A 10,132-nucleotide genomic window follows, 5' to 3' on the forward strand; every position below is an offset into this window, starting at 1 on the left:
AGAAAATGTATATATGCTGGTTAGCATTGTAAATGTCTGGCCACGTCTGTGGTAGAAAATAATAATAATAAAAAAAAATTAACTAGCCATTGACAGCTAAATACCCTATGGTTGTTGACACATGAGTGTCAAGGGGGCGGCATTTGAAATGGACTGAAGACATCACTAAAATGAAAACCATTAACTTTGATAGATCAGTCTCGAGTACAGTGATTATGGAGCTTGTATTCCCTCAAGGAGGAATGTCAAGTATTATACATTACTCAACATCTTAATGAAAGTACTTACAAATATCGAGTGTCCCGGAAGGATCCCAATAAGTAAGGATATGTAGCCCATGTCGTCCACCAACAGCCTGCTGGACCAACGTTATCGCAAGTCAGGCCTGGCCAGTAGAACAATTCCCAGAACCCCCCCCCCCCTTAAGGTAAACTCCAGGTATACAAGTACACGCCTTTTGGAATGTTGGAACAGACTATTCACAATATTTTGATAGATGTTGACCAGACCACACACTAGAAGGTGAAGGGACGACGACGTTTCAGTCCGTCCTGGACCATTCTCAATCCTGGACCATTCTCAAGTGAACCATTCTCAATCCGACTTGAAAATGGTCCAGGACGGACCGAAACATTCGTCGTCGTCCCTTCACCTTCTAGTGTGTGGTCTGGTCAACACATTTCAGCCACGTTATTGTGACTCATCGCCTGCATTTTGATAGACGTACTGAACTAGGTTTCACTCTCGCCACAGCTAAGTTAAGAAGCATGTTCTCCTCACAAGAGGGAGAGAGAGAGAGATAACGAAGCCCCTGCCAATTAATGGTGAGACTCGAACGAGCAGGTGACCATTATCGTCGTCTTGACACTATTATCTTCTCTAGCACGGGACAGCAAGAGGAGCGTGTTCAATTCGCAGGGATTTTTTTTTAGAAAGGTGGCAACAAGGTCCTGAAAATGGTCACAGGGTTGCCATTGCCAGACATAAAATGATGTACACAGCAGATGACAGAGAATGTATTTGATCTGTATTATCTAGATCTGTATTATCCTGTTACCTAGCAGTAAAATAGGTACCTGGGTGTTAGTCAGCTGTCACGGGCTGCTTCCTGGGGGTGGAGGCCTGGTTGAGGACCGGGCCGCGGGGACACTAAAGCCCCGAAATCATCTCAAGATAACCTCCTCCAACTCCTCACCTGTTATTACAAACTTCAAAAGTATTAAAAATAAAGCCTGAACCACTATTTTTGGGATGGAACTATCAGGAGAAAGCGCCAAGCTATTATGACTATAAAGCACTTTGGAAAGGGATCACGATAAGGATTTGGGATGGGACGGGAGGAAGGAATGGCGCCCAACCACTTGGACGGTCGGGGATTGAACGCCGACCTGCATGACTCTCTTCCGTCGCTCTACCGTCCAGTACGCTCTACTTGGGGTAAGAAAATTTGCCAGAAGATAGAAACCACGACAATTCCTCTCAGTATTAAAAAATATGACTTAGAACCTGAATGTTAATCTAGTTATTAAGATTATCAGAGGCCCTTATCTTGAGGTTATCTTGAGATGATTTCGGGGCTTTAGTGTCCCCGCGACCCGGTCCTCGACCAGGCCTCCACCCCCAGGAAGCAGCCCGTGACAGCTGACTAACACCCAGGTACCTATTTTACTGCTAGGTAACAGGGGCATAGGGTGAAAGAAACTCTGCCCATTGTTTCTCACCGGCGCCTGGGATCGAACCCAGGACCACAGGATCACAAATCCAGCGTGCGGTCCGCTCAGCTCCTCACTACGATGGTATTGCTAAAAAAAATGGTTTACTAATTATAGGAAGAAACCGGAAATGATTAATGGCATGATCGATCACTATACTGTCTTGAGCAACTCCACCTGCTTGAGCAACTCCACCTGCTTGAGCAACTCCACCTGCTTGAGCAACTCCACCTGCTTGAGCAACTCCACCTGCTTGAGCAACTCCACCTGCTTGAGCAACTCCACCTGCTTGAGCAACTCCACCTGCTTGAGCAACTCCACCTGCTTGAGCAACTCCACCTGCTTGAGCAACTCCACCTGCTTGAGCAACTCCACCTGCTTGAGCAACTCCACCTGCTTGAGCAACTCCACCTGCTTGAGCAACTCCACCTGCTTGAGCAACTCCACCTGCTTGAGCAACTCCACCTGCTTGAGCAACTCCACCTGCTTGAGCAACTCCACCTCCTTGAGCAACTCCACCTCCTTGAGCAACTCCACCTCCTTGAGCAACTCCACCTCCTTGAGCAACTCCACCTGCTTGAGCAACTCCACCTCCTTGAGCAACTCCACCTCCTTGAGCAACTCCACCTGCTTGAGCAACTCCACCTGCTTGAGCAACTCCACCTGCTTGAGCAACTCCACCTGCTTGAGCAACTCCACCTGCTTGAGCAACTCCACCTGCTTGAGCAACTCCACCTGATTGAGCAACTCCACCTGCTTGAGCAACTCCACCTGCTTGAGCAACTCCACCTGCTTGAGCAACTCCACCTACTTGAGCAACTCCACCTGCTTGAGCAACTCCACCTGCTTGAGCAACTCCACCTCCTTGAGCAACTCCACCTCCTTGAGCAACTCCACCTCCTTGAGCAACTCCACCTGCTTGAGCAACTCCACCTGCTTGAGCAACTCCACCTCCTTGAGCAACTCCACCTGCTTGAGCAACTCCACCTGCTTGAGCAACTCCACCTGCTTGAGCAACTCCACCTGCTTGAGCAACTCCACCCGCTTGAGCAGCTCCACATCATTGAACAAGCCTGCAAGCACAACCTGTAGAGAGGATGTCCCCCCCCCCCTTCTCTCTCTCAAGAGAACAAACATGTAAGATTACACTTCAAGACACCACACTAAAAACATCGTAAAAAGAAACTAATGAAGAGGCTGTAAACTAGTTCCACGTGTGCTGGCGCAGCAAGCACTGTAATTAGGACAAATGCCTTACTAACGACTCTTCAAGATAAAAACACAATGAGACCGACGCCTCTTCACCGCAAGCACCGCTCATTGACATTGTTAAGGCCTGCAGATTACCTGGAAGAGAGTAGAAGCATATCATCTTTGGACTCATAAGGCCGCACCAAACCGCCTTACACCAAAAAAGGTATAAAAAAAACGGAGAGAGAATCTCTCCGTTTTTCTACAATCTCTACAATTTCTATCTCTACAATCTAAGAAATCTCTACAATTAAGAAAACTGTGAACATTTAAAGTGTTTTGTGTCGTGAAAGTCGCTAAAACAGGCCACTTAGCTGTTTTGTAAATTGCATTGATGTGGAAAACAAGTGTTTAAAATAATCTTCCCATTGGTTACCTGCTTGTTAAAAGAAAGGTCGTACGCTGGTCTTGCTTTTTTATGAAACTATTTAGAGTCTTTTTTGTAACGAGTATACAATGGTAGCTTCTCTTGTCATTATTCAATGGTGGCATGAGAGGTGCTCTGCTTACACGCACTTTATGTCAACACTTCCAGTCAAACTGTTCAGTTGTAAGATATATAGTGAGTCTCTGATCTTTTGTTTAGTGAGTCTGTGATCTTTTGTTTAGTGAGTCTGTGATCTTTTGTTTAGTGAGTCTCTGATCTTTTGTTTAGTGAGTCTGTGATCTTTTGTTTAGTGAGTCGTCTGTGATCTTTTGTTTAGTGAGTCTGTGATCTTTTGTTGAGTGAGTCTGTGATCTTTTGTTGAGTGAGTCTGTGATCTTTTGTTTAGTGAGTCGTCTGTGATCTTTTGTTTAGTGAGTCGTCTGTGATCTTTTGTTTAGTGAGTCGTCTGTGATCTTTTGTTGAGTGAGTCGTCTGTGATCTTTTGTTGAGTGAGTCTGTGATCTTTTGTTGAGTGAGTCTGTGATCTTTTGTTTAGTGAGTCTGTGATCTTTTGTTGAGTGAGTCTGTGATCTTTTGTTTAGTGAGTCTGTGATCTTTTGTTGAGTGAGTCTGTGATCTTTTGTTGAGTGAGTCTGTGATCTTTTGTTGAGTGAGTCTGTGATCTTTTGTTTAGTGAGTCTGTGATCTTTTGTTTAGTGAGTCTGTGATCTTTTGTTTAGTGAGTCTGTGATCTTTTGTTTAGTGAGTCTGTGATCTTTTGTTTAGTGAGTCGTCTGTGATCTTTTGTTTAGTGAGTCTGTGATCTTTTGTTTAGTGAGTCTGTGATCTTTTGTTTAGTGAGTCTGTGATCTTTTGTTTAGCGAGTCTGTGATCTTTTGTTTAGTGAGTCTGTGATCTTTTGTTGAGTGAGTCTGTGATCTTTTGTTTAGTGAGTCTGTGATCTTTTGTTTAGTGAGTCTGTGATCTTTTGTTGAGTGAGTCTGTGATCTTTTGTTTAGCGAGTCTGTGATCTTTTGTTGAGTGAGTCTCTGATCTTTTGTTGAGTGAGTCTGTGATCTTTTGTTGAGTGAGTCTGTGATCTTTTGTTGAGTGAGTCTCTGATCTTTTGTTGAGTGAGTCTGTGATCTTTTGTTGAGTGAGTCTGTGATCTTTTGTTTTGGTCCCCAGACCAAAACAAAATCGCTACACCAGGTGGTCGTCTGGTGATATTAGTTACAGGACACAGTTATTAACACAGAACACGGAGGGGAAAGTCTATGGTGTCCTCAACTTTGCTCAAATATGTCTGTCTGTCTGTCTGTCTGTCTGTCTGTCTGTCTGTCTGTCTGTCTGTCTGTCTGTCTGTCTGTCTGTCTGTCTGTCTGTCTGTCTATCTGCCTTATCGCAGTGTTAGTGCCGTGTTTGAACACCGGAAAATACAACAATTCATTCTTAAATCTTACATGATGGGGCTGCGGCCTGCGCCTCACCGCATGGCGTTCATGAGCAATACAACACCTGTAGCTCTCTCACACAGTCTGGCAACACCTGTAGCTCTCTCACACAGTCTAGCAACACCTGTAGCTCTCTCACACAGTCTGGCAACACCTGTAGCTCTCTCACACAGTCTAGCAACACCTGTAGCTCTCTCACACAGTCTAGCAACACCTGTAGCTCTCTCACACAGTCTGGCAACACCTGTAGCTCTCTCACACAGTCTAGCAACACCTGTAGCTCTCTCACACAGTCTGGCAACACCTGTAGCTCTCTCACACAGTCTGGCAACACCTGTAGCTCTCTCACACAGTCTGGCAACACCTGTAGCTCTCTCACACAGTCTGGCAACACCTGTAGCTCTCTCACACAGTCTGGCAACACCTGTAGCTCTCTCACACAGTCTGGCAACACCTGTAGCTCTCTCACACAGTCTGGCAACACCTGTAGCTCTCTCACACAGTCTAGCAACACCTGTAGCTCTCTCACACAGTCTGGCAACACCTGTAGCTCTCTCACACAGTCTGGCAACACCTGTAGCTGTCACACACAGTCTGGCAACACCTGCAGCTCTCTCACACAGTCTGGCAACATCTGTAGCTCTCACACACAGCCTGACAACACCTGTAGCTCTCACACACCCTGACAACACCTGTAGCTCTCACACACCCTGTCAACACCTTTAGCTCTCACACACCCTGACAACACCTGTAGCTCTCTCACACCATGACAACACCTGTAGCTCTCTCACACCATGACAACACCTGTAGCTCTCACACACCCTGACAACACCTGTAGCTCTCACACACCCTGTCAACACCTTTAGCTCTCACACACCCTGACAACATCTGTAGCTCTCTCACACCATGACAACACCTGTAGCTGTCTCCCACAAAACAAAGTTCTCGTTACTTAAATAATGCACCACAAAGAAATATATAAATAAACCCAAATATACCTAAAAATATACTTAACGTATATCAATGTATACTACAATAACCTATATATAAAAACACTGATATACATAATACGAGAATGCAACAATTTAACAAAATGTTAATTAACAAAAAAAAAAAACATAAGGCTTATTACTTGGCCATAACTAAAATTAATCAATTAAGGTAACATTAAAAAAAAAAATTGAATTTCGAGGGAATGTTAAACAGCCAAATAAATAATTAAACAAATAAGAATCACAATAAAACACTTTCTAACAAGCGTGCGTGCGTGCGTGCGTACGCGTGCATGAAGTTTCTTACTGGGGATAATAGGTCTTAATAGATAATAGATAATAGCTCCCCGTAGCCGCCTCTCTCTCTCCCTCTCCACCACTACCCCTATTATTCTTCTCCCTCAACCCCCCTTCTAACTGTACTACACCCCCCCCCTTCCTCTTTACCCCTCCTGTCATACCTCACACTCCACCCTCCACCATCACCCCCTTCCAATATGCTGGACCCCTCCCCCACCATCACCCCCTTCCATCATGCTGGACCCCTCCCCCACCATCACCCCCTTCCATCATGCTGGACCCCTCCCCCACCATCACCCCCTCCCATCATGCTACACCTCCCATCCCATTCACCACTATTAATGCACATACATCTGCTGCTCTTGCTCTCTCCCTCCTCTCCATCTCTTTCCCATTTATATCCAGAAGAGAGAATGTTTGCCTGTCCGGAGTAGGATGCCAGACGCTAGGCGCTAGACTCACTCAACTTTGCAGAGGGATCGGTCTTGGGTATGGGACGGACATAGGCTTCTCAGCGTCGGCCTAAGTTAAATGATTTAAGGAATATTAGCATTTACAACGACCCCTCTCCCTCGCATGTGATTTTCATGGAGTCACGTGTGAAATATTTGGGGTGTTTTCCCTAGAGTTCTCAGTGGATCGCAATAATGTTTTCTCACTAACCCACTGCAGTGTGTGTGTGTGTGTGTGTGTGTGTGTGTGTGTGTGTGTGTGTGTGTGTGTGTGTGTGTGTGTATGTGTGTGTGTGTGTGTGTGTGTGTGTGTGTGTGTGTGTGTGTGTGTGTGTGAGGCCCACGCCGGCACAACACTGGGGGGGAGGGGGGGAGACCTGAGTCAACAAATACATCCACACTCGTGAAGGACCTCAAGAAATAAATACAAATACTCCTTGGTCCCATCGGGAATTGAACCCGGACCTCCTGTAGACAAGTTAGTTTGCGTTTATATCTTCTCTGGGTCATTGGTGACCGCATTTGATGACATGCAGCCCCTTATTTTATTATTTATATATATTTATATTATTACAGCGACGGCCTTCTTTTTCCCAGATCCGAGTTCAATCCCCGATGATCCAAGTGAGAGAGAGAGAGAGATGTCCCCCTCGCAGAACGTTGTCAATAAATCTACGTCGAAAATATGGATCCAACATTCATATAATGTTACTAGAGAGTGGTTTGTCCTCTGGGGTTATTACCCCAGAGGATATAATGTGGATTATTGTTAATATTTACCCAGGATATAATGTGGATTATTGTTAATATTTACCCAGGATATAATGTGGATTATTGTTAATATTTACCCAGGATATAATGTGGATTATTGTTAATATTTACCCAGGATATATTGTGGATTATTGTTAATATTTACCCAGGATATAGTGTGGATTATTGTTAATATTTACCCAGGATATATTGTGGATTATTGTTAATATTTACCCAGGATATAATGTGGATTATTGTTAATATTTACCCAGGATATAGTGTGGATTATTGTTAATATTTACCCAGGATATAGTGTGGATTATTGTTAATATTTACCCAGGATATAGTGTGGATTATTGTTAATATTTACCCAGGATATAGTGTGGATTATTGTTAATATTTACCCAGGATATAGTGTGGATTATTGTTAATATGATGTCGATAGATGTGCAAAGACGGTTTCTACCGATGTCAGGATAGAAGGGGTCAAACGACGCTATCCCGGTTTTACCACCACCGTATCAGATAAGATAACGTGTTCAGTGGTTCAATAGACGAGATGCTGAACAGCGTTCAATCCCTTGTGCCACCTCTATGACTCTCAGTGCTACATAGAAGCCCCTGTTGTTGTTGTTGTTGTTTTAGATTTAGCTACTCAGAACGAAATTTCCATGTAGCACGGGCTATGGTGATCCCCGTAATATAGACGCCCCCCCCCCTGATGCAGCATATAGCTGTGCCACTGTAAAGGTAACAGGGTCATCTGACCCCCCCTTCTCCCCCCCCCCCTTAACACAAGCTTCCATTAACCTGCCTGAGTGGACACTTGAATGAAAGCAAAAATATATAGATGGATTAAAAATAGACGAGAGGCACAAGAACCGGATCAATGCACTGGGGGGGGGGGGGGGGAGGCCTGATAGCTGAGTGGACAGCGCTCGGGATTTGTAGTCCTAAGGTTCCGGGTTCGATCCCCGGTGGAGGCGGAAACAAATGTTGCACCTGTTCACCTAGCAGTAAATCGGTACCTGGGGTATTAAACAGCTGCTACGGGCTGCTTCCTGGGAATGTGTAACGAGAAAGGAGGCCTGGTCGAGGACCGGGCCGCGGGGACGCAAAGCCCCGAAATCCTCTCAAGATAACCTCAAGATGATGCATCCACCCGAACACTGCTACATTGTTGTTGTTGTTGTTACAGATTCAGGTACTCGGAACAAGTTGCAAGTAGCACGGGCTATGGTGAGCCCGTTGTGGATTTACCTGGCACATGAGTGGCACTGTTACAATATACTTTCTCCTTACACCGCCTCTTCTCTAATTATTATTTTCTTATACCCTCTCTATCCCTACATCCTCCCACCTGGACTATTTTATACCTTCGCTCTCTTCCTTATCTCCTACGGCCTATTCACTCTTCCACCCGCCTATCCCATGTTTTCTTGCTCTTTTTTCATCCCTCTCACTTGCCTGTCCTTTCTCACCATAACTACTCTCCTATCCCCCCCCTACTCTTCTTCCTGTCCCCCCCCCCCACATTACGCACCACTCAACAGGTGAAGACAAGGCCTCTCTTGATTCTTGTCAACCTCCCCCCCCCGACAAGCACTCCACTCATCCCCCCACTAGCGCCCCCCACACCCCCTCCCCACAGCACCCAACAACCCTCCCAATACAAGACCAGTGCTCACTTTTCCAGAGAGAGCATACAGAGACGCTTAAATGATATTAAGCCCTTCCATTTAGATGCTGATTTGGAGAGTCCAGACTGTGTGTGTGTGCTTGTAAGGCGGGCTTCAACTCCTGGGCGCCGCCTTTCAGTCGCTGGACGCTTTCTGCAATGGTTCCCGCCCCTCTTGCTTCTCACCATACTTACCTTTCAAACTTTAATTTTCTTGTAATTTTGCCGCTATGGACGAGTTTATTGGGCAGTGTTACTCATCCCGTGAGTGAACACCCCCTAATAGGAAGAAAACCCGCTGGGTTGTTCATCCTGTCACTTGTACCCAAACACAGCAGGAACTATCTATGCCTTCAAATGCCCACTTGGCGACTGTAAACCCCAAAGAACTCAGTATATAGGCAAGACAACAATGTCTCTTCCCAGGCGATTAACAATGCATAAACAACAGGGCTCCATCAAGGAACATATAATCTCTTCCCACAACCACACCATCACCAGAGAAATCTTAACAAACACAGAAATCATCGATAGCAGGCGGCTCGACATCAGCGATCGACAATGAAAAGAAAACACCAATGTCAACTTACGTAATAATCAAAGAAAGTAAGACGAGTTAACACACACCATTGACAATAAGGATTAAATACAAACCACAATTAAGATCCTAAAGCTTCAAAGATTCTATGCAAGACCAAATTAAATCAACCATTATCTGAATTACCCGCGTCACACAATATAAAGAAACACAAATATTATAAAATAATACAACCCCCCAAATTGTTATCTTCAGTATCACATTTAAACAGATAATTATAAAGCGCAGCCTATCTAATAAAAAAAAAAGAGAAAACGCAAAAAAAACACAAATCAGGGGAAACTAAACAATTTAAAGGATATAATGACGCGCATATTATATATGGGTGGGAACAAACATTTGATTTTTATGTCATTCGAGATACATAAAGTTATGTAACATTTACATGAGTTCATTTGAATTCGATTTTTTTGTCTGTATTTTAGAGCTGATGAAGACTGACGAATATTGGAAACGTTATGGAATGGAATTGAAAAGTAAATACTTGAATTAAACAAGATGTTCGAATTGCCAATCGTGTTCCTTTTTTGCCATTATTTATATATATATATATATATATATATATATATATATATATA

The 10,132-nt window shown here is 44.4% G+C and overlaps 2 protein-coding genes across 3 annotated transcripts in view; both read right to left on the reverse strand.

The window, feature by feature from the left end:
• Positions 1-10,132, reverse strand: part of Mef2 (myocyte enhancer factor 2) — a 653,808-nt gene that overhangs the window by 550,442 nt on the left and 93,234 nt on the right. The gene's annotated exons all lie outside the window — the stretch shown is intronic.
• LOC138364365 (golgin subfamily A member 6-like protein 4) overlaps positions 1,866-10,132 on the reverse strand; it is a 22,383-nt gene continuing 14,116 nt past the window's right edge. The window contains exons 2-3 of the mRNA XM_069323976.1: positions 2,538-2,785; positions 1,866-2,501 (exon numbers count right to left, since the gene is read on the reverse strand). Coding sequence (XP_069180077.1) covers positions 1,866-2,501; positions 2,538-2,785 — 884 coding nt within the window. The remainder of the gene's footprint in view (positions 2,502-2,537; positions 2,786-10,132) is intronic.

This window comes from Procambarus clarkii, chromosome 13 (assembly GCF_040958095.1).
Source record: "Procambarus clarkii isolate CNS0578487 chromosome 13, FALCON_Pclarkii_2.0, whole genome shotgun sequence".
NCBI classification, from domain to species: domain Eukaryota; kingdom Metazoa; phylum Arthropoda; class Malacostraca; order Decapoda; family Cambaridae; genus Procambarus; species Procambarus clarkii.